At 37.6% G+C, this 24,664-nt stretch overlaps 1 protein-coding gene across 1 annotated transcript in view; it reads right to left on the reverse strand.

The window, feature by feature from the left end:
- The window catches only part of LOC311523252 (disintegrin and metalloproteinase domain-containing protein 9-like), a gene marked incomplete at its 5' end in the record, with an annotated part of 33,254 nt that overhangs the window by 3,503 nt on the left and 5,087 nt on the right, over positions 1-24,664 (reverse strand). The window contains 19 exons of the mRNA XM_084633024.1: positions 1,117-1,169; positions 2,972-3,038; positions 4,771-4,903; positions 6,022-6,127; positions 7,401-7,481; positions 8,856-9,030; positions 10,763-10,868; positions 11,025-11,220; positions 11,835-11,924; positions 12,554-12,725; positions 16,599-16,720; positions 17,508-17,592; positions 18,029-18,201; positions 19,794-19,865; positions 19,946-20,011; positions 20,581-20,797; positions 22,272-22,348; positions 23,421-23,499; positions 24,196-24,269. Of these exons, the coding sequence (XP_084489150.1) occupies positions 1,117-1,169; positions 2,972-3,038; positions 4,771-4,903; positions 6,022-6,127; positions 7,401-7,481; positions 8,856-9,030; positions 10,763-10,868; positions 11,025-11,220; positions 11,835-11,924; positions 12,554-12,725; positions 16,599-16,720; positions 17,508-17,592; positions 18,029-18,201; positions 19,794-19,865; positions 19,946-20,011; positions 20,581-20,797; positions 22,272-22,348; positions 23,421-23,499; positions 24,196-24,269 (2,144 nt within the window). The remainder of the gene's footprint in view (positions 1-1,116; positions 1,170-2,971; positions 3,039-4,770; positions 4,904-6,021; positions 6,128-7,400; positions 7,482-8,855; positions 9,031-10,762; positions 10,869-11,024; positions 11,221-11,834; positions 11,925-12,553; positions 12,726-16,598; positions 16,721-17,507; positions 17,593-18,028; positions 18,202-19,793; positions 19,866-19,945; positions 20,012-20,580; positions 20,798-22,271; positions 22,349-23,420; positions 23,500-24,195; positions 24,270-24,664) is intronic.

Consider the following 24,664-nt stretch of genomic DNA (forward strand, 5'->3'; position numbering starts at 1 on the left):
TACCACAATAATCAGTCTGCAGCCTCTAGTTTGGTTTGTAAGGCATTTAAACAAATTACAACTTGCAAGGGAATTTGTACATCCACATGCATTTAGTGTTGAGCAAACAATTCCCACAATTACAGAAAACTCTGGATGACAGTTCTTTGATGACGTATCCTCGAGGACGGCTATAACACAGTAAGGTATTAAGGAATAAGAGTCAGTAACAGAAGTGTTTTGTAGCTACCCAGACTGCGAAAGAATGCATTGATGTGATGAGTCAGTCATTTAAGACCACTCAGAGAATTAGGCTAATGGAAATACGAGTAGGATGGCCCAGGTAGCTGGGCTGGGCACATACCAGATGCACAGTGGGCAGGAATCCTTCCCACTTTCCCTCCAGGCCACAGAAAAGTTCAGCAGCCACTCCAATGGCTTGAGTAACCTCTGCAGCGTGTTCTCTTTCCCCTGTGAGGATCCTTGGGTCAGGTTATCTTTTGAACATTCCAGTCTCTATTTTGCTATGCAGAAAGTGTCATGTTCCTGTACTAGATATGGACTGACTACAGAGCTTGCTAATACATACCAGATACGTTCATCACAAGATCCTTTAATGCTCTGACAATGGTCCGAGGTTTATTTAAATAAGATATTTTACAAACAATGCCACTTAGCAGTGGAATAGTATAATACAGTTTAGTGTTCTATTACAGGAAGTTCACAGGGAGCTACACATGGCACAGTCCAGGAGATGCACATTCCCTACATGGGCCCATGTCATCAGCTCCCCACCTTGCATAACAGAAACACTGGTGCTGTTATCTATGCATCCTTGATAGCAGGCTGGATTTGCTTCTTAATGAAGAAAAATGTCTCTCTAGTATAGGGCCATCTTGAGATAGCATTGTGTGACTTCAGAATGACGACAAGAAAAGATTTTTGAAAACTTCTCTGCAAATATATAAACACTAAATATTGCCTATTTTACAATGTACAAAACACTGTACAAAAGCCACTAGAGAAGAGAGCTAGGAGTCTGCCGGATTTACTAGCCGCTTTACGCCCTTTGTTTGCGATGATAATGCAATGAACACATTTTTAAAAAATACAGTAAAAAAATTTAAAATTACAAACCTTGGAGCAGGAAAATGCGATATTGTAAAAATTCCAGAATTGGTTGTTGCAGGCTGGAAAAGAGAGCAACAAGTATGAAATAAAAAGAAGTTACAAAAAACCCATTAACACTAGACATATCTTTGAAAAAACACATGTGGCTAATTATTAATTATTAATAAATAAAATTATAAATATACTATTGTAAATCTTTAACTGAGAACACTATATACATTTGTCAAAAATAGCAGAATACTTAATACCATTTTTTGACAAAATACTTCAAAAATTATGACAAATCCTTTTCAGTTTTAAGAGTTTAGCATTTAATAATACTTTGAATTTCTATAGAAGTATCTAAGGATCTCAAAGCACTTTGCAAATAATTTATCAAACCTCTCAAATTTCCTGTGAGGTAGGAAAGCATTATCATCGCTATTATACAGATGAGAAAACTGAGGCCCAGGGTCTCACACAAAGATTGTGGCACTGCTGGGAATAGGAGCCAGATCTACTGTGCTTCAGCTCCAGAACTTTCTTTCTCCTCTACAAACTATTACTTTATGACTGAGTGTGTAGCAATTGCCATTAGAAAGTGGCAGTCTGCCATTTTCATGCTGATCTACAGGGAAAATACGTATGTATGTCGGGGTCAGATTATCTGCTCATCCCCAAGGCACTTTGAAAAAATTATCAGAAGGGGCAGCAGAAGGATGTCTGGGAAATGAAAAGCATGGAATTGAAGAGATTAAAAGCCTTTGTGTGAGAAGTATGAGGAGTAGGGGCCTGTGGCGTGACCACAGGATTGGGAGCCAGGAAATCTGGGTTCTATTCTGACATCTACCCCAGATTTCCTGAGTGATGCTGGGCAACTTACTTAACCTTCTCCATGGCTCAGTTTCTCTATTTGTAAAATGGGATTACACTCACTTAAATACTGCACTGGAGTGTTATGAGAAGTAAAAAGTTAATATTTGCAAAGCTCTATAAACAATTTACTATTAAATAACGAGAGAACTGAACACAGAAAAAGGAAAGAGAAATTAGAATGAGAGAAAAGACAAAAAACAGGAATAAAGAAAAGAATAGAGAGGGATTTGGGGAAAACACTGAAGACAGCAGACACAAAACTTAAAGGCATTCGGGGCAAGTTCTCAACATCATGACTATAAAACAACACAAACATTTCAAAATGACACCAGCTTTTTTTTTTTTTTTTAATGGATAGTGTGCCAGGGAGATGGAAAAGAGAAAACAAAACTGTGTGTTCCAAACATACTTTCCTATTAATTTAGTTTATTTTTAAAGAGGTTTCTTTAGCAAGGTCACACTTCTAGTATTTTGCTTTATTCCCTAATTTTAAAATCCATGAAAGTTTCAGTGCTTTTTTTTCATTTTCTCTGCAAATTCTTCATATTTGCTTAGCATTTCTTATTTATTTTTGCCAGAAATGGACCTATGGGCTGGCTTGGCAATTGCTCTATGTGGATCACAGTTTAGGTCCAGCATTATTTGGGCTAGCAAAGAGCTCTGCAGACTGATGTTCAGTTCCTGTGAGAAGGAAGCACCTCTGGTCAGTACTAAGAGCACTACTGAGTGTTGCCCAGCTTCCCTTTGCTGAATGGAGGATCATGAGGCCAGTGGGTGGTAGAATCTCTCATCCTAACCTAAACAATAATAAAATAGGCCTAAATCCTGAGTAAAATGGTGTAAATCCCTTCAAATGCCCTATGATATTCGTATGGCTCTAATCTATTATATCACAAAGTCAGACCACACAGAAGTCCAAAAATGCACCATGATTTCTAAAGTACTGTAACTTAGTCATCAGTGAAATTTATTCAACAGGAGAGAGTACGATCATACATTGTCTTACCTGATTATTTATAGCGTTATTCTGGTTAGGTTCATTATTTTGCTTTGGTTGCTGTGTATTGTTATCCCTAGAATAAAATTCACATAATCAGAAAAATTAATATAAATCTAGATTAATTACATTTAAGGAACAGTATGGCCCAGTAGCTAGGGCACTGATCAGGGGTTTGGAGATCAGGGTTCTTTGTCTGGTTCTGTCACTGTATGACCTTGGACAAGTCATTTACTTCTCTGTGTCTCTATTTCCCTTACCACCCTTTATCTGAATTGTCTATTTTGTCTGTAAGATCTTCAGGGCAGGGACTATCTCCTACTGTATGTTTATATAAAGCTTAGTACCACGGGTGCCTCCAGGTGCTACTTAATACAAATATGACAATAAATGAATACAATATATATTAGAAAACAATACTTGAGAAGTGAGTAGAGGAGAGGAACTGAACAGTTTAATGAAAACAAAAAGGTTCCTAAATAGCCACAAACTTTGCTGCCTGAGAAAAACACAAACGCACCGGGAGGCCAAAAGTGTAGAACTACATGAACATAATTTAGGGCAACTTCTGGCCCAGTGTTTCTTTTCTTTTTAATCTTTATTTGGAGATACAGAATTTAGAAGTGTGGATTTCATATATATATGTATTTCACAGTTTTAGGGTTTTCTGCATAATTTGTTTCTCACAGAAAAGGATTAATTAAAAAAAAAGGAAGTTCCAATACTGCACCTGATAATGCGTCTGCCTGCACACTGATTTAAATGGTGCCTTGCACATGCACAGTCCACTCACGCACTATCAATTACAGGATCAGAGCCTAAATTTCTAGCTTTTTCCATTGTACTGATCATCTTCCGAAACTAACATTGGCTTTCTGAACCACTGCACTGTAACCCAGCCTTACAGAAAACTGCCTCCAGCCAAACAGCAGTTTCAGAGGATGTAAATATGGCAAATCTGAAGCAATGCCTATGATCTAATCAATAACACAATGGAATACAATATTAACTTTTAAGTTCCCCTAAAGACCAGAGGATGAAATGTCACCTTATTTACAATACCACTGAATCCACTCCCCCTTTTTCAAACTTTAACAGACCCTCAAATTAGACCTTCAAATGTTGATATGATCTCCCTTTACTTCTTCACTGCAACTAATTTAGTGCATCCTACCACCAGTCCTATACTTACTTTTTTCAAAATGTAGTAATTTTTCCAACCTATTCCAGAAAAGAAATGGACTGTATCTGTACTTTTTATCTGTCAAAACCCAGAATTAGTTTATTAATATTCTAAAGAAGTAAGAAGCAATGGGGGATAGAGTTTCCCCAGCTGGAAGATTTTATAACACAGACAGCTATAGTGAGGTACATTTGTGACTAGCTGCACTTAAAGAAAGACATGATACCATCCTTACATGACAAAACATAGAAGCTACAGATCTCTCTTTCTAATTTAATTTACAGAGATGACATTTCATTACCCTGTGAATCTTGCATCATCCAATCATGAGCATCAAATCTAGAGAAAATCAATAAATACTTAGGCAGATTCTCCCTTTAGGCTGTGGTTAGACTGGGTATTTTGACAACTATTTCTTACTGTTGATAAAACCAGGACAATTCTACTGGTGGTAGAAGTGGTGGGAGCCCTAGTACAGACAAAGTCATCACAGGGGTCTGGCTTTATAATACTTGGTGACATTAAGACCTGCTCTGAGTAGCATTAGAACATGATATATCAAGTGATGAAATACTCTATTGTGACAAGAATGACATTGGTTGTGATGAAAATAAATTTTTGACACCTGTATCGTCTTCTACTTTTCCGGCAAAACCTTCTCTTTATTGCATCTCTCTTGATAAATGCTATTACGACTGCAATCAACACTGGAAGCACAAGCAGGAAAAATACAAGCAAGCCATCTCTAAGTGATGTATCTAGAAAAAAGCAATGTAAACAGCATGAGCTAATCATTTTGTTTAACTTCATTATGCAAACATTTTGCTGCTATATGAACCTTCTTGTTGAGAATGCTAAAACCTTTAAGTAATCAGAGATAAAATTCTGACCAGCATACACATACAAGTAACTCCAATTAAGTCAATGTAACTAATAGTATAAATCAGACAAGCAGGATCTGGCCCCAGGATCTGCTTGCTTTTTTTTTTTTTTTTTTAAGAGATGAAAGTAATGTGCTAACTTTTCTATCTTTTCCCACAATGTTTATTTTTTCAAGATCCCTGAAACGGAAAAACACAATTTCACCTTTAAAAAAAATTATTTGCCTGCACATCCCAATTTTCAGTATTTCTGTGATTTGACATATTTTCTTCAGCACACTGACAAATCAAAAGTAGGTTGTTTTTCTTTTCAAAATAAGAATTCAGTAACAGATAAAAGGTTTTTTATAAAGTTATGGATCAATTAGATTTTTATACAAAAAATAAAAAAGTGTGTAACATGCTCTATGGTATATATAAAAAGCAAGCAGGATTTGGCCCATTCTGCTTATCAGGATTTCCTAAATTTACTTAGATGGGTGGATCAAATCCTGAACACTTTATTCACATGCATGATCCTACCAATTCTTTAAGTGACTAAGGAGCACAGGGTTTAGCCCACAGCTGTAATCAACTTGAACTTTTGTGATGTAAACAGACTTGTATCTGTTTTTGTAATAATATATTTATTTTTGTGTTTTTATAAAAATAATGATTTCTAAACAATTAGAATATTTTTTAAGAAAAAAATATCAGATTTGTTTTGTAGTACAACCTTACACAATATAAATGTTGGGGCCAGATTGTGAGCAGGACTAAATCCCACCTTATCTCTCTAATATCCTGGCACTGGCACAGCTATAAGTACACTGCAGATAACTCCCTTTAAGTCAGTGGTGTTAAGCCAGCAGAGGATTTTGTCCATCCTCTGGGGTCCTGGTCCATGGGTGGGGCTCCTATGTGCTACCATAATATAAATAAAAAGGAGACGAAAGTAAGTAGTAGTTTATTTTATCAGACATTACAGTCAAACTGAAAGAGCTTCAGTATCCTACCTATATGAGTTGGACCACTGTCAATACTGCCACCATAACCTGATTTATCACAGAAAGGAGGAGCCCATCCAGGATTGCAGTGACAATTCCCATTGTTGTTACACACCTGTGACCACACAAGATACCACAATTAAATAAATGTTTCGTAGCACTGAAATGTCATTTTTGCATTTGTATTATTTAATTCTCCATATTCCATTTGAGAGATGGGAAAAAAGAAGGGTTCCATTCAGGATTGTTAACCAAGAGCCTGACCCAAAGTGCACTGCAGTCAATAAAAGGACTCTCATTGACTTCAACTGGTTTTGGAACAGGGCCCAAATTCCATGCTTGAAGGGGCATTAGGTTCCAAGTCAAAATGAATTTCTTTACAATTGTCACTCATAACACCATAGATTATTTAGATGAAAGACTTATAAAATTGAATAACATCTTGTGTCTATGGTAGCTGTACTCTTTTCTAAAGACTCCTTTTTTATCAGCCATATGAAGTGTTTTATTTGGAAGCCACCTCAGGCTACAGCCTTCAGACCTTTCTGAGCTAGTGGTATGTAAGTAGTACTAGCATGTACCTAGAAAAGTTTGGAACATTACAACATTTATGGTCAACCCCAGAGTGAGGGTTGGTTGTAGTATAAGAAGCTGAACCTCCTCAGGGTTACTCCCCTGAGAGTACAATGACTCTCACAGATAATCCAATTGAAGTTAATGAGACTCCATGTGGTTGCAAAGGGCTGTGCTAATGGATCCCTTTGTAGAATTGCAGCCTAAACGTGTACATTCATTTAGAACAAATCAGAACTGCCAAATGAACAAATCATATTTAGAGTTGTACATGAAGAACTGTGTGTGAAAACAGAGAGTGGTGGATAGCTGAAGGAGGGATCTTGGCACAACCATTTTTTCTCCTCCATTGGCATTCCCATACATTGTGAATGATATTGCTGGCTCCTGTGACAGCAAAGCCTCTACAGCAATTAGCCCCTTTTCTCATTTGTCTTGCATAGAACATTGTTTCAAAGGAGAGCTTCTGGGTTTTACTATATCTGGATCCTGTTCTGATTTTTCACACAGGAATATTACATAATTCATTATATTTTCTCTGCAGAGAATTACATTGCTTTCAAAATTGGACAGCTCATCTAGTAATGTAATTGGATCTACTTTGCCTATTTCATATTAAATGTACTATCCACATTAGTGATGAATGTTTTACAGTGCATTGGTAACAGGAACTATAGATACAAATAATGAATTTGACTTTTAGTACAGATTAGAAAAAACTAAGCATATGTTTCATTATTTATTTTATTTATTTAGATCTATTGCACCTATCAATAATCTCTAGAAGCCTAATGTAACAAAAACAATATACTTACAGCACGATTATTACACTTCTGCATTACATCGCAGTTGTAACCAAGCTCACTTGCATTAACACATTTAAAGTCTACACAGGCCTGAAAAATATTAAATATCTATTTTAAAAGAGCACTTCAACTACTCTAATATTTTTATACACATAAAATAATATACATAAAAACAGTAATACTGCAAAATGTAAGTGGTGAGAAACAAGGCTGTCTAAAAACACTTGATTCTTTAGAACTCTGGTTTAATTTATCACACATTTTCATGCACTAGGACATACTTTGATGGAAATGAAATCAGAATATGAATCACTATTTATTTTAAAGCTTTGTTAAACCAAACAGCAGGCTTTATGGTACAGAGCTAATAAATACTACTTCTCTGTGTGTATGTATATATAAATGAACATTAAGTATGATTTATTATACCAATATATAGACACACACATGCACACACATACATATAAAACACAAAAAATCTACGAAGAACATTACTTCAACTGCAAAGTTAAGCACTCAAAAATTAGGAAATGCCAGATTTACAGTTGCTCACATAGCCCTATTTCTGCTCCTTGTGTCCCTCCAGTGCACTGACTCAGGCCACAGTGCTGTGAAAAAATAGTATATGATCACATCATTAAAGCTTGTATCATAATGCATATATGCACAAGGGGACTGAATTAACGTCGTGTGGAGAACCATAGATCTGGAGTCTCCTAACTTTTGAGTGTTTGACTTGGCAATCTTACCAATGTTCTTTTAATGCAGATTTTGTATATAATTTTGTATGTAATTTTCATTTTTTTTAGAACAAGATCAAATAAATTCTACATTGTTCAACGGTAACAAACTCCCATCAGCACAGTGAATCTTGAATGTTCAGCATTGCAGCAGAGTGCTACAACTTGTTCCAACAGCATATGCTGGCCATAGCAGACAGCTGTTTGACTGGGGAGGACATGGGTTGCTGTGTCTAGGGGTGATGGGGAAGTGAGCTGGCTCTCTAATAGGAAGTGGAAAAAGCTGCTCCAACTGTAACCCTGTGTTCCCAATGCAATGTATGCTGCTGGTGCTGCTGCTTCGGTGGTGGCCTGAGCCCTGCCTCTTTATTGATTTTGTCATGCTGCCAAAATTTTCCTGCGGAGTGCAAGGGAGAGAAGGAAAACAGCAATTTTTAACAATTCATATGTCAGTTAAATCTGAATGGAATTTCATGGGACAAATAAAAGGCAATTCCTGTAAGTCTGAGGGGATTCTCCCTGCTGAACACCAAAGGTTATAGTACACACAGACACTCTTTATGAGACAAGTATTTTGAGAGTCATGAGCCAATGTGGTTATGAGGAAAATTAAAATGTGGCGTAATGCTTTTGAAAGCTAAGGGTCTTATAGTAAGATGTATTAAAAAGAGAACTTTTCAGTAAGTGTCATGCATTCTGCAATAACTGCTGTGATCTACCTTACCTTTCCTTTTCCACAAGCAGTTCCCTTTTGAACTTGAGCAGGATCAGGGATATCTGACCCTAGGTCAAAGTCAGAAGTCACACATGAAACACCATCTTGATTGCTGACAACACTAGAAGCAGGAAGATTTTCAAGACTGACAGATGTACACTGAAGTTTGCCACATAGACTATGTCTGTAATAAATGAATAAAATACAAATAGAAGGTAACAGGGAGAAAACAGACTCAATACAAAAATATTATTTATTAATAAATTCACACAATTTACACTATGAGCCAATAATTTTCTCTTGCTGGAAATCTCATATTCTAAGGAAGTTTTCCCTTCTCTTTTTTTGTGTATGTGTGTGTGTGTGTGTATCATATTTTATATATATTGAAGACTGCCTATTCTGAGCCTTTGGCACAATGTAATTTTGTGTGCGTGTGTGTATACAAGGTATTTCCACATTTGAGGGAAAAGAGGAAACATTTCTCTTGCAGGTTATTTAAAAAGAAATGGCATCTGACAGAAGCTGCTCAAAAGCCTGGGATACGAGAAGTAATCCCTATGGAGATGCATTAGTGGAGAGAGTCCTGTTGATAAAGAGGATTAATGGTGCCTGATAAATGTATTTTAGCATATGGCTCTGCAATTTATCAGATGGATATCACCATAATATATGTGTTTGACTATGGGTATATAAACACACATGCCCCTGCTATACGCAAGGCCGGTAGCACGGCCTATTAAGGTTGTCCGACACTTCTCATCATAAGAACCTGTTTTCAGGTGCTTATAACTTTGCCAGACTTTAACCATTTGGGCTGAAATTTTGCATGCTGGGTGTTGCCTCAGGTTGACATTTTTGGAAAAATTCTTACAAAAGGATTAAGCCATTGCCAAGAATGAGGCTAGGGGAAAATATATTGTTTTGTCCGCGTTAAAAAATTTCTGCAAGCTTTTATTTGAACAGTTTTAGCAGCTCCATGCTTTGTAGCAGGAACTTGAAATTTGGCAGGGGAGTGGCCTTTCTGACAGGGTTGTGCCTTTTGCCTTCCCTGTGAAAATCTGCCCAAATTTGGCCAAGTTATAAGCCTTGAAAAACAAATTACAATTCCATATGCTCAGTTCTATAGTGATGAGAACCACAGAAAAGCCCTTCGGGAGATTAATATGTTTGTCTTCAGAGCAGGGTCACACCCCAGGTTATAAAATTATATAATGCAGTGTAGTGCATTACTTTGGCCCTCCTATGTGGTTTTTTATTTTTTACAAGGAAAGATCTGCTGTAGGTCATCTATTTTAAAAATACATGTGATGATGGGCCAGACTCTCTCCTGTGCCAAGATCGGCTGTTTATGGCTACCTGATTCTGTGGCCTGATCTGCCCCATCTTCCATCTAAGTTAGGGAACCATAGGCTGATCTAGGGACTATATGCCATCTGAGAATTAGTGAAGTACAGCCTGATACATCCCCTCCCTCCCACTGTGCTGTGCTGGGAGCGTGGTTGATGCAGGAACTAGGTGGGTCAGCTTTCTGCCATTGAGAGTTCCTATCCATCAAGGGACCTGTCAGCTGGCCAAGTACTGACAGATTATAGCTCCTTTCCACGGCCTAAGCAGCACAGAAGGGCTGGTTCAGAGGCGAGAATCTGGTTCAGTTCCTTCAAAAGAACATTTAAGTAAAGTTGAGTTTTATACATATTGTTTAAATTGGTTTTAAGAAATTATTTTCATCAATTTAAAACAGACTAATAAAAAATGAAGATGAATGCAGGTAAATTTGATAACTCAGGTAGGCCAAAGTACTGGAGCACGTAAGCATTATCTGTATAAATATATACTCTACATTATGGTACTGTTTATATGAATAAATGACAGGAGGAAAGATTAGATTCAATTTATACCTGCTAGTCACTTACTCAATGGGACATTTATTGTACGTTCCACTTGACATTCCACAGTTTCCAAATCTATCTCCCTTCAAGTTGGCTACTTCAAAACAAATATCGGGTGCTTTTCTTGCCCCTAAAAGAACAATATCAAATTTTTAACAACTAATATATTCAATAAAAACAAATAATCCACAATGGCTCTTTAAATCCTAAGTCCAAGACAGAGCATCTGAGTGAATTTTTCCTATTAATATGAATTCTGTTACACAGACAAACAGTTTAAAAATACCTTGTCCGTAGATAGATTCACACTGTGAATCAAGATTCTGGCAAACCCCACTATAGCAGTATTCTTTCATGTTGTTACATGGGTAGCCATTCATGATATATACATCATCTGGGCAGTATGGGTATGTCCCATTGCAGTATTCAGGTAGATCACAGAAATTCATTTTTGGTCTACATTCCACTCCTGCCACTTTAAACTATAAATGGAACAGAAAGTTACTCTGATTTATTTTGCAATAGGAGAAATTCTAACACACAGGTATACAATGATTATGTGGTAGGTTCGGAAAGAAAATATGCTTGTAAATTTGAGGAAGATGAACATAGTTCTTCATATCAGTATACAGAGCACGTATGCCACTCCTGTGAGTTTTTTGTGGCATGTTGATACAGTTGATGAGCTTGATCCTGCACAGCACTGGTTCAGAGTGTGGCATTTATAAACACCAGATAAGAAGTGATGACTAGACAGGGGATGCATGGACACTTGATCCTGCAGTAACGAGAGCACTGCTACATGATATCTAATTACTTCTGCCTAATAGCAGAAGTCAGGCCAGAGACAACACTTCATTTGTAAGCTGAAGATCACACATAAAGCCATGAATCCTCAGACCAAGATTCTTTGTTCACCCACTGTCCCTACTTTTATCTATATTTCTGAATACGGTTTTGATAATGTATGTACAGGTGTCTAAAGACACTGTGATAGACCCATTTCTAAAAATAAAAAAAAAATATTCACTACTAATTAGTACCAATTGTTTAAGTTAAGAACATAAATTAACAAAAAAGGGTTCCTCCAGCCTACCTTGCAATTTTCACAGCACAACCCTTCAGCACACTGTGATCCAGACTTAAATTTGCAGGTTACAGCATCACAGCAAGGATTAGTACACTCCTATAGCAAAGGCATGAATTAGGCACACAGTGCTTTTACTTTTCTCTATAGTCAGGGGTTTCTGAAGTACACAGTCGGACTAAGTTCTGACCAGAAGCCAAATGTACTGAGTCTCTTTCAGTGTTTGAAGTTTAAAGTTCTCTGTCCTATTGGAAGGCAACATGCAGTTTGGCTATCTATCAGAAACTAGAGAGAAATTTTCTTTTTGATTGGCTATTTGCATAGGGATAAGAGCAACAACAGGTAAAGCAACAACTGCTTTTCTAAATAGAACAGGGTCCTAGAGAAGCAGAACTCCATAGGTTTCTATTAACAGTTTGTAGCACTCAATATATTTTATTTTCCAAGTTAAGAGTACAATATAGAAATTAATTGTTTTTAGGGGGTTTTTTTTGGTGCCAGAAAAAACCTTCAACTGAACATGGGTTTTTCCTCACCACTGGTATTTGCTAGCATATATTCTAAGTAGTACCAATCACAAGCGCCGGCCTCCTCATTTCCCTGGGGGTGCTTGACCCCTGCTCCGCCTTGGGCCCTGCCCCCACTCTACCCCTTCCCCCAAGGAATGTCTTTGTACAAAACAGGTTGAGATTGAAGCCTGGGTGCCCAAATGAACTGAAGTACTGTACCTGGGGTTTGCCACAATCGCATTCTTCATTCTTATCCACCATGTTATTGCCACAGAAAGGTTCTGTGAAAATATCACTTGGTTTTGGAGCATTTTTAAGACAGTTTCCTCCACCATTCAAAATGAGTTTCTCAAAATCATTGGCACTACAAGTGCTGAAATTCTTGGATGCACTAGAAAGCATAATATTGCATTTGTTTGGCATACACATTTTTTGAGTAAAGATCTATTTATTTCAAGCCATTTAATAACAAGGTTCTATACATTGCTTGTGTAGTAGTAGATCATTGGGATCACTCATTTTTTAGATCTACATATTGCAATTAAGGAAAGATATTTCTAGGAGTTAAAAGATACTGCCAGAATTTTAGTCTTTCATATATTCATGGATTTTAAGACCAGAAGGGACTATTAGATCATGTAATCTGACCTCCTGTATAACACAGGCCATTGAATTTCACCCAGTTACCCCTGTATTTAACCCAAAGTGTTTGACTACCGCAGAGGTGGGCAAACCTTTAGGCCCGAGGTCTGGAAATGGTATGGTGGGCCATGAACGCTCATGAAATTGGGATTGGGGTGCAGGAGGGAGTGAGGGCTCTGGCTGGGGGTGCGGGCATTGAGGTGGGGCCAGAAATGAGTTCAGGGTGTGGGAGGGGGCTTTGGGGTGCAGGGGGGTTGGGGGCTCCAGCTGGGGATGCAGGCTCTGGTCTGGGGCTGGGGATGAGGGATTTGGGGTGCAAGAAGGTGCTCCGGGCTGGGATTGAGGGGTTCAGAGGGCAGGAGGGGAATCAGTGCTGGGGCAGGGGGTTGGGGCATGGTAGGGGCTCAGGGGTGCAGGCTCTGGGCGGCACTTACCACAGGCAGCTCCCGGAGGCAATGGCATGTCCCTCCTATGGCTCCTATGCAGAGGTGTGGCCAGGCGGCTGTGTGTGACACCCCATCCGCAGGCGCCGCCCCTGCAGCTCTCATTGGCCAGAGTTCCTGGCCAAAGGGAGTAGGAGCGGGGCGGGGGCAGCGCGCGGAGCCCCCTGGCTACCCCTAAATGTAGGAGCCAGAGGGAGGACATGACACTGCTTCTGGGAGCTGCGCAGAGCGGCCCCGGACCCCACTCCTCAGCTGGAGCGTGGCAGTGGGGTAAACCCCAGACCCTACTCCCCAGCGGAAGCTCAAGGGCCGGATCAAATTGGCTGATGGGCCAGATGTGGCCCGCAGGCTGTAGTTTGTTCACCCCTGGACTACAGCATGTCTTCCAGAAAGGCATACAGTCTTAATTTGAAGCCATCAAGGATGGAGAATCCACCACTTCCCTTTGTAGTTTGTTTCAGTGGTTAATCATCCTCACTGTTAATTTTCTTTGCCTTATTTCTAACCTGAATGTTTAAGCTTTAACTTTCAACTACTGGTTCCCATTATGCCTCTCTTTGCTAGATTAAGGATTGTGATCTTCTTTTTGATAAGCTAAACAAATGAGTTCTTTAAGTCTCTCACTTTAAGACATTTTTTCCAGCTCTTGAATAATTTTTGTGGATTTTGCACAACACCCCTTATGAGAGAAGGCAACTGCGCTACAGTAAAAATTATTACTTACCTAAAAAATTTAACCAAAGTCTTGAATTTACAAAGTATAGTGACATCTACTAGCCATACTATAGTTTGAAGTCTTATTTGTTTAAACCCGATATTTTTGAGGATGGATAACTGAAATTAGACTATAAATAGGGCTGTCGATTAATCATAGTTAACTCACGAAAGTAACTCAAAATAATTAATTGTGATTAATCGCACGGTTAAACAATAGAATACCAGTTGAAATTTATTAAATATTTTTGGAGGTTTTCTACATTTTCAAATATATCCATTTCAATTACAACATAGAATACGAAGTGTACATTGCTCACTTTATATTATTTTTGATTACAAATATTTTCACTGTAAAAATGGTAAAGAAAAGAAAGTATTTTTCAATTTACCTCATACAAGTACTGTACTGCAATCCTTTGACCATGAAAGTGCAAATTACAAATGTAGATTTTTTTTTGTTACATAACTGCACTCAAAAACGAAAGAATGTAAAACTTCGGCGCCTACAAGTCCACTCAATCCTATTTCTTGTTCAGCCAATGGCTAAGAGAAACAAGTTTGTTTACATTTAAGGGACATAATGCTGCCCACTTCTTAATTACAATGTCACTTGAAAGAGAGAACAGGCATTCACATGGCACTGTTGCGGGTGGTGTCGCAAGATATTTACATGCCAGATGTGCCAAAGATTCATATGCCTCTTCATGCTTTGGCCATCATTCCAGAGGACATGCTTCCATGCTGATGACACTCGTTTAAAAAAAATGTGTTAATTACATTTGTGACTGAACTCCTTGGGAGGAGAATTTTATGTCTCATGCTCTGTTTTACCTGCATTCTGCCATATATTCCATATTATAGCAGTCTTGGATGATGACCCAGCACATCGTTCATTTTAAGAACACTTTCACTGCAAATTTGACAAAATGCAAAGAAGGTACCAATGTGAGATATCTAAAGATAGCTACAGCACTCGACCCAAGATTCAAGAATCTGAAGTGCGTTCCAAAATCTGAGAGGGATGAGGTGTGGAGCATGCTTTCAGAAGTCTTAAAAGAGCAAAACTCTGATATGGAAACTACAGAACCCAAACCACCATAAAAGAAAATCAACCTTCTGCTGGTGGCAGATGATGAATATGAACATGTGTTAGTTTGCAGTGCTTTAGATAGTTATCGAGCAGAACCCATCATCAGCATGGATGCCCGTGCTCTAGAATCATGGTTGAAGCATCAAGGGACATATGAATGTTTAGTGCATCTGGCATGTAAATATCTTGCGATGCGGGCTACAACAGTGCCATGCAAACGCCTGTTCTCATTTTCAGGTGACATTATAAACAAGAAACAGGCAGCATTATCTTCTGCGAATGTAAACAAACTTGTTTGTCTGAGCGATTGGTTGAACAAGAAGTAGGACTGATAGGACTTGTATGCTCTAAAGTTTTACATTGTTTTATTTTTGAATGCAGGGTTTTTTTGTACATAATTCTACATTTGTAAGTTCAACTTTCATGATAAAGAGATTGTACTACAGTACTTGTATTAGGTGAATTGAAAAATACTATTTATTTTGTTTTTTTACAGTGCAAATATTCGTAATAAAAAATAAATATAAAGTGAGCACTGTATACTTTGTATTCTGTGTTGTAATTGAAATCAATATATCTCAAAATGTAGAAAACATCCAAAAATATTTAAATAAATGCTATTCTATTATTGTTTAACAGTGCGATTAATTGCATGATTTAATCATGATTAATTTTTGTAACTGCGCAATTAATTGCAATTAATTTTTTAATCGCATGACAGTCCTAAATATAAATGATGTTTAGTTTAGAGGAAGTTCTTTTCCACATAAAGTCTATTATTTCCATCTTTAATTTCTAATTCTGGTGGGGGTTTCTGAGGGTTTATTGTTGGGCCACAACATTTATTCCAGGCTGAAACTCTGCATTCAAAGTTTAACTGTGGAACTATATATAAATAATGTCTACTATAACAGTGATGGGTTCCTTGATCCTACATAGAGGTTTTCTGCAGAGATACTATGATGTCACAGATTGAACCCTCATAAACATGCATTTATTTTTGCTGAGTCACTCTGATGTCAGGTCAGGTGAGTCCTATTAGCCCCAAACCTAACCCTCAGAACTGCCAACTTGATAATACAATGTAGGTAGAGATGTACATTTTATTTAAATAACTGTAAATGTAAGCCTTAGGAAAGGGAAGTTTGGACCAGATCCAGTGTGTGAATACTATGTTAGGAGCTGGGTGGAAACAGCACACTAACCTCAATCAACTAAGTCCCATTAACTTTTTAACCCTCTAGACTTAAGTTCTCCATACAAAGTCCATTTACTAAGGTTCTCTGAGTTTAATAGGAATTTTACACAGCTGAATAAATTTAATACAAATATGTAATATTAAAAATAAGGTAATAATATTTGGAGCTCTTACTTATCCGTACTGTACATAATGTAGGATGTGGAGCACCTTCCATCATCGTGTTTCATACCAAGATTATGCCCCAGCTCATGTGCAACTACTGTGGCATGACGTTGCACATTGTTACCTTTAAGCTAGTAAAGAGAAGCAATTGTTGAAATGAATATGAAAATAAAACATGAAAATAAAGAAATCATGAGAAAACAAGGCAATGATCCTACCGACTGATTTATTTAAGCTATGTCTCTCTAAATGTGTGATGCTATCATAAGGAGAGAGCACTAATAGCAAATCAGTGTAATTCTTTATCTATATATCGGTTTAGGATCAGATTTTGCCATTCTTCCTCATGCTTTTACTCCATCAGTAGTTCCACTGATTTCAATGGGGTTCCTCACAGACTAAAGTACTATTAAATATAAGTACGGTAGGCAGAATTTGGCCCTTATACTGTGTCTGCTGCTGTGGTATCTAATATTATAAGGACAAACCTCCATATCCTAAGTAAGGTGATATTAGCCCTCCCATAGGATTAAGGGAAGGCACAGGCAGCTTAAAGCGAATTTCCCCCCACTCTCCCCAAAGTGCACTGAGTGGAATTCTCGTGCACCTAAGAATCTATGGACTTTATGGACTTACAGGTATGGGGATGTGCTTTTCTAGCCAACTTTGAGCTAAATAAATTTAAAAATATGGCCAAACTATAGCTTGAGACTTACCTGAATGAGGTGGACTGGTGCATGAAGGAGAGGGATGTGGCAAAAGGAATTTTATCATCATCCTCAAAAACTAATAGAACAACCCACACCAAACCAAACCTCTTAGCCTTTGATGACTTGGCGGAATAGGTCAGGGAGGTGTGTAGATTTTTTTATTGACTAGATCTGTACATTAATCACTGAGATGAAGTACTGTACTTACAGTGCTGATGGACCCTCCATGGACTTGAGAACAGACTGTACTTACAAAAGCCATTCCAACTGCCCCACTATAGGCACTTCTTCCTCTGCAACATAACGACAGAACATGTGCACTGTTTTGAGAATGGGGCTGAAAGTTCATTGCTTTCTAGTGAAAAAATATTGATGGGTCTGACCCAAATATTATGATGAGTCAAATCTTGGTCTCACTGATGTCAGTGGGAAATTTCCCACTTTCCCAAAGGATCAGGATATGGCTCTCTGATCAGTGTGCCTACACCAACTATATGACATAACTCTTGAAAAATATACATATGCTGTGTTATTGTTTTTGAGTGAAGAATCAGATTAAGAATAAAGATTTAATTACACAAATAATTTCTTGGTGGGCTACAATTAAAGACAAAGCTTTAAATTAGCAGTAGTCCAGTTTCTATTATTTATTCTCATTTGCAAACATAAACAATATTACAATTCTGATTTATAGTATGAGGCAAGTTTTTCTAATGAACCAAAACTTACATTATGAGGTGGCTAACATCATTTCTTGAACGCTTAAGAAGATTTTTTTCTCTCCAAGAAACAAATCTATTTAGTACATCTCCAGCTGAACCATCCATTACATTTATGTGATTTTTATCTGACCAGATTTCTAGCCCAATCAAAACAATCTGGATGTTCAATGCATCATACATCTGAAAATACACAATGGTGATTACTTTACATATATGTGAACCAAATTCAACTGAATTCTGAAAAAAATCACATCATTATTACCAGTTCAATATTATGTTGACTGGAACAATGGAAGTGTAGGAAAGTTTAGTTCATTTAAATAATTAGTTCACAGTACAAACTGGGCCAGATGCTCCTGTTCTTTATTCAGTCGAAACCTACACTATCATTTATGGGGGGTGGGATGTTACTGAATAAAGATTACAAGACTGAAGGTCTCCTATGTCTAATAGGATTCCTAGCCATATCCTTCAGATGCAAGAGCCCTATGAGTAAGGAATCAGAGGGCCAACACTTGGGGGAAGGGAACTGTTTCATTCATTATCTTGGCTGGTTATCTTGAGGAGAGCCTAGGAATGATTTCATCTCTCTAGTGGATTGTCAGGGACTTATGGAAATTGCTTACGGCTGTGGAATGGGAAACTCCAAAGGCAGCAAAGAGGCTAGATCTTCTGAGAGCAACTGGGGATTTTGAGGGTAAACTTTGGCCAGTAGAGGATGGACTATATGCAATGGAAAGATGCCCATTGACTTCAGTGGGAGCTAGATCAAGCCTTTAGTTAGATATTAAAACTTCTTGCCTACATTGATTATTCCTGTGTAGAACAGAGAAGCAGTATGTACCTCATGTAGCACTCCATGTACCATGTTGGAGGGGAGGATTAGCCCCCTAATGCTGATGAAATATTTGATTTTTTTTCTTACGAACACAAACAGGAATGTTCAATCTTTCAGAAATAGTGAAATATTTTGAGGTAAAGTTTAAAAAAACCCACTAGCAACAGTCTTCTGTGCTCTTATCCATGTTTTTAGCCTTGTTTTTCATCAGTTATTGCATGAGTCTAGTCACAATGATTCATACGTATTCAGAAACGCTATGTTATTTTGCTAAATTTTCAAAGGTACCTCAACTCGATGTCTGAAATTATATGTATACTTTTGCAAACACATTCTTGGGCTTATGCTTTTGTGCGTACAAAGCTTGGATGTGTAAAACTGCACATTAAAAACTCATGCAAAAATGCAGAGTACAATTTTAGAGGTAGATTTTGAAAATTTGCTGCATTATGGGTGTGATCCTCATCTCTGTTTTGTCCCCTTTATGCCAGGGGAAAGGTCCAGAGCAGCATAATGTGGCTATAAAAGCCTTATATCCAGCTGAGGAAAAATTTCCCTAAGGCTGCCGGCATACATCCTGGCACAGGAGGTTTGTGAGAGGTGGGGAGAGATCTGTCAGAGTTGCCAGAGATTCCAGGTATCCCTGCAGCCCATCGGGCGGCACTGGGAGGGCTGTCCAAGTTATGCCCCTGGAGCAGCCTAAGGTTGAGTGTGTGCAAAGGTGGCTCAAAACCACCTTATCCTCTCTCCCCTGGGCTGAGAGTTCTGTGGTGTACTTCTAACAGTCTTGTCTAGATATTAATTATATGTCTGTATATTAATTATATTTTTCAGTTAGAATACAAACACAGAATACACTAGTTGTACATTGCTATTTGTGTGAAATAAGATAAAGAAGAGACTACTGAATATCCATATGACTGAAATGACCTACCACATCAACATAATTAGTCAGCTCAATTGTTTCCTTTTGCACAGCTACAGGATCAGAATTCTTCTGCAAATACTGTAAAATTCAATATTAGGATGTCAGAGAAAAAATAAATAATTTGATGAAATGTGTTTAATACTAGAGAAACACATTACCCTGTTGTTATCCACAACCATAAATAGTTCCACGTAGTGTCTCTGTGGCAGCACAGCTCGTTTTTTCTGCAAGTTAGAAAATGCAATAAGTTAATATTTTAATTACCAATAAGTCAAGATTTGTATTACTATTTGTTACCATGTTATTGCATATATTTACAAGGCATGCTATCTTGGTTTGGCCTCAAGTTTGTTCACTTTTTGAGCTTAATTGACAGCTTAAAGATCTACAGCTCAATACTTCAGTGGCAGACAGGCTCTCAGAGGTGGGGGCCTTATGGCATCTTTATATCCACTACCCCTCCAATCCTGTTGCTTTGCCCTCTCATACAGCTTAGAACAGCTTCTGGGCTGCTTTAAGTTGCACTTGACTGCAACAGTCTCCATGTTGCCATTCCGCAATGTGAGGATTTCTGAAGCTCAGCAGTGTTCCAGCCATGCTCAGGGCCCTGAAATGGGGTAAACAAAGAGCTAGCTAGATACACAACCTGGAATGCTCCTACACCAGGGTAAACCCCAGGAAGTCACTTAAGATAGTTTTATAGCCCCTTCTGGTCTCTGAAGCAGCCCCAAAAGAGTTGTATTGGATCCAAGGATCTAAACATTTCTCAAGAGAAAAACACAAATATATTTACCCTAAAAAGCTTTTCCCTGCTGAAAGAACTGTGTGAAACATTTGTATATCTGAGATAATTCTTCACACTCTTCTCTTGGTGAAGGTTATCATTCAGCACACCACACAGAAAAGGATCTTGTTGAACATATTCTAATGGATAAAATAGGTGCTCAAATGTAGCTGATGTGTCAACTGGCTCCATACCATATCGTTTGTCACCAATGTGAAGGATTCCCCTACAATAATAAAGGTATGAGAAATTATCAAGTAGAATTTCCCGGCACTTGTAAAGGTACAACTTAGATGAATAAACTACAGCTGAATATTTCACTACTAAGAAATTTACACTGTTACCTTATTTTTTTAATATAAACAACTTTCATAACAGGCAAAGGGGAAGTTGCCCCTAAAATTAAGTGTCAGGAATGGCTGAGAATTATTCGATTAATAAAGCTGCAGGATGGCTATGGAGTTGCTCTACAGAAACTATTCTGGATCTCTGCTAGAAAGTCCTTCATTCCTCTTCTACCCACCTTTGCCCTAATTCCTGAAAGTTGCCATGCTGCGGTCATGCACAGAGTAAGGATTTTGTGCAGCACAATCTCAGTGCACAATGCATCATGCCCAACCTCTTCCCTCCCCACCCCTACAGAGCTGAACTACTCTAGCTCTGCTGTGATGTTGTGTGAGTTCCATCACTTATTTCCCACCACAAAAGAAGCCAAGCCCAAGAGCCTATAGGCATATTCAAGCCACACCAACAGGGAGCTAAGCTCAAGGAAGTTGTGGAACCCAGGGAACACTCATGACCATACTTTGAATATCTGCACACATACGGCAAGTGGTGTCTCATTTTGTCAATTCACCACCTTTTAGTCCCCAAGCTGACCCGTCTGTCTAACAAAAACATTATTGTAATTTAATGTAACAGAGTTACTGTGTGGGTTTTAGAAGCCTGCTTCTAAATGCAAACTTATCAACATCACTGCTATTATTTGTAGAATGATTATAGTGTGCTACGCTCTTATGCTATACGGAAACATTAGACAGTGATGCAGAGCAATTATTTAATTTATTGTTTACACTGTGGTAGCGCACAGGACTCCAAACAGGGCATCTCTGTGCTTGGCCCCATGCCCTATATAATGAAAAACAGTCCCCACTCCCCTAAAAATTTACAATCTAAGTAAACAATGCTTTTGTTTTGTGAAAATTTTATCTTTAGTAACAGATTAACTTCAGGTTACTCAAACTTTGCCCTGGTGAGGGCTGCACTAGGAATTTGTATATCTTTGGTTTGCATGCTGGAGCAGGTTGCAGTCAATAGGGAGATGCAGCCCTATGGGGGGTTACATGTTCCAACATCACATGCTGTGCTCCATCTACATCCACCAGGCTGCTTAACACAAGATGTAGTATTGCATATTGGGACATCTAGGTGGAATTTTCAAAAGCACTCAGTGTTAACCGAACTCTACTACCATTCACCACTGAATTCAACGGGAAGGAAATTATATTAATGCTCAGCATTTTGAAAATCCATACCCTTGTCCCTGAAAAGCAGCATTACAAAATTGTATAGGTTGAACTGTGGCCACTCCCGGATTCATTCGTTCTTATGTAATAAAAAATGGAGATTCTGAACAACAATACATTTTCTTGGTATATCAGTCAATGATACATTGAAAAGTGAAAAGCAAAAAGTAATACCTAAGACCATCACATGTACTAAGAGCAAGCATAGAATCAGCAACTCCTTCAACAACTCCACCATAGTAACAGTGTGTCTGAAACACAATGAAACCACGTAATTAATTACATAACAGTATTTTTTTCATTCAAGTGAAAGACCCAGACTACTCATTTGCACAATAGTTTATTTATTAGGGCCAGATTTTGCCAGCTTTACTCAGAACTCTACAAGTTGTCTCAATTTTCTTCCATTGGATTACTCTTGGAGTAAAACACTACTCACTGTGAGTAAGCACAGCAGATTTTGGCCCTTCATTGGTGAAAAAATTTGTAAAATAATTGGTAAAAAAAATTTCCCCTCCTTGACAAGGGAGGGAAAATGCCCAATTTAACCCATTCTCAATGTCTGACAAACCACATGGATCTATTTTGTCCATCCTGTTCTTTGGCAGGTAAATCCTACTTTTAAAGCCTGAATTGTTCAGGAAGCACGTTTAAGCACATACTTAAGTTCTACTGAAGTCTCATGATTAAAGTTGAGTACATATTTAGATGCCTTCCCGAACAGGAATAAACATGGGCATGTGCTTAAGCATTTTCCTGAATCAGGGCCTCAAAACTGGGCAACTCTGCATCTTGATCCAAAAATGTGTGTTACACAATGGCTATATAATCAACTAACCTAATTTCAGTATTTATGTAAGCTTCCAGAGCATCCTTCTTATACATTCACATATTTCTGAAAACAGGAGTTATTGCAGACACCATGTCATCATAAATAGCAACAGGTTAAACATACTTAGAGTTAAGATTATAGCACGGCAGCCTTATATTTTATGCCCATTGGTAACAATGACATAAAAATACCACACGTTAAAGCAGGAGTGCTCAAGAAGGCCTAAAACTTGATCCAACACAACCTTCTATTATTTTCTAGTTGATCTTTGAGTGCCTTATTCATTGTTGTGAACTCAAGCAATTGTCACTCCTATATCAGGGAAGATATAAACACAACCAGAATTAATGGTTGTGTATAAGTATTTTTGTTTAAAAATGTATTTAAATGTATATGCAACCTTGTGGACAGCCTTTGGTGTCACAAAGCTTAGCTCCCCTGTGCTAAAGACACAGTCTGACACAAAAATTGAACTTTAATAAGCACAGTACCTTCATATTTGAATGGGTAGCCTCCAATTTCCCATTTTTGCTGTATGTATATAGTACAAAATCTTCACTAACAAGATTTCTGAAAACAAAAATAAACTGCTGCTGTTTTAAGTGTCTATGACAAAATATACATCAAGTATCGTATTCAGCAATACATTTTGAGGGTAACACTTCGATGATAACTTTACTATTAAATACGGTAGAAGGACATAGAGTGTAAAATAGGATGTTTTTTTTTAAAAATCAGCTGCATCATTTTGAGAATAATTTACTTTTAAAATTTTTGTTACCAAAAAAATCCGTAACTGTATTGTTTTTTTAACTTGATTCATTCTTTCAGTTATTGGAAAAGTGGCTGGCCTATAAACTTTTGGGGATTGATAACAACAAAATTAGACAAATTCCTCTACAATAATTAACAAAAATAGGTAGCAGAAATCTAATTTTGCACTGATTTATTTTTCAGTGAGAACTTTTTCTTCTGTAATAAATCTCTATAAATAGTATGCTTTTTGGCACATTGTTTCTTATATACAGTGGAGCTAAGTGAAAATTTCATCAGAATTTTAAAAAAAATGTACTACAATAACATTTTCACATTTTATTTTATCTGTTTTCAAGCCAGCTCCTTTATACACTATTTATTACCACCTCACTTTCATAACATACTACCATTTTAGACTGCTTATTCCAAACAATCTTCAATACAAAAATAGTGGTCTCTATTAAGTAAAATCCAAAATTGAAATGCGTCTTAGAATACTGTATAACCTACGTATTTTTCTTTAGTTTTAGGATGTATGTTCCATTTGCAGTTTGAATCGAATAAGAGCGATCATCTGAATGGTCCTGAAAACAAAACAAAAAATATCCCTTGGTTACGCAGTTCCCTACCTGATCATAAATTCATATTTTCTCTAACCAAAAAAGGCACTACTACTACTTCTGTTCAACATTTTAGGTATATAACAAATTTACAAAGAGAGATATTCTTAAAACCTCATGCTTTGTATATTCCACAGTGATGGCGGCATTCCCTGCAATATTTTTTATTATATGGAGAGGCGTTGTAGTCATGTCGGTTCCAAGATATTACAGAGAAAAGGTGGACGAAGTAATATCTTTTACTGGATCATCTTCTGTTGGTGAGAGAGATGAGCTTACAAAGAGCTGTTCTTCGGGTATGGGAAATGTAAAAGGACACTCTAAGTTGGTTCAATAAAAGATATTACGCTCTTTATCTT

Source organism: Lepidochelys olivacea (assembly GCF_965140295.1).
Source record: "Lepidochelys olivacea isolate rLepOli2 genome assembly, chromosome: 7".
Classification (NCBI taxonomy): Eukaryota; Metazoa; Chordata; order Testudines; family Cheloniidae; genus Lepidochelys; species Lepidochelys olivacea.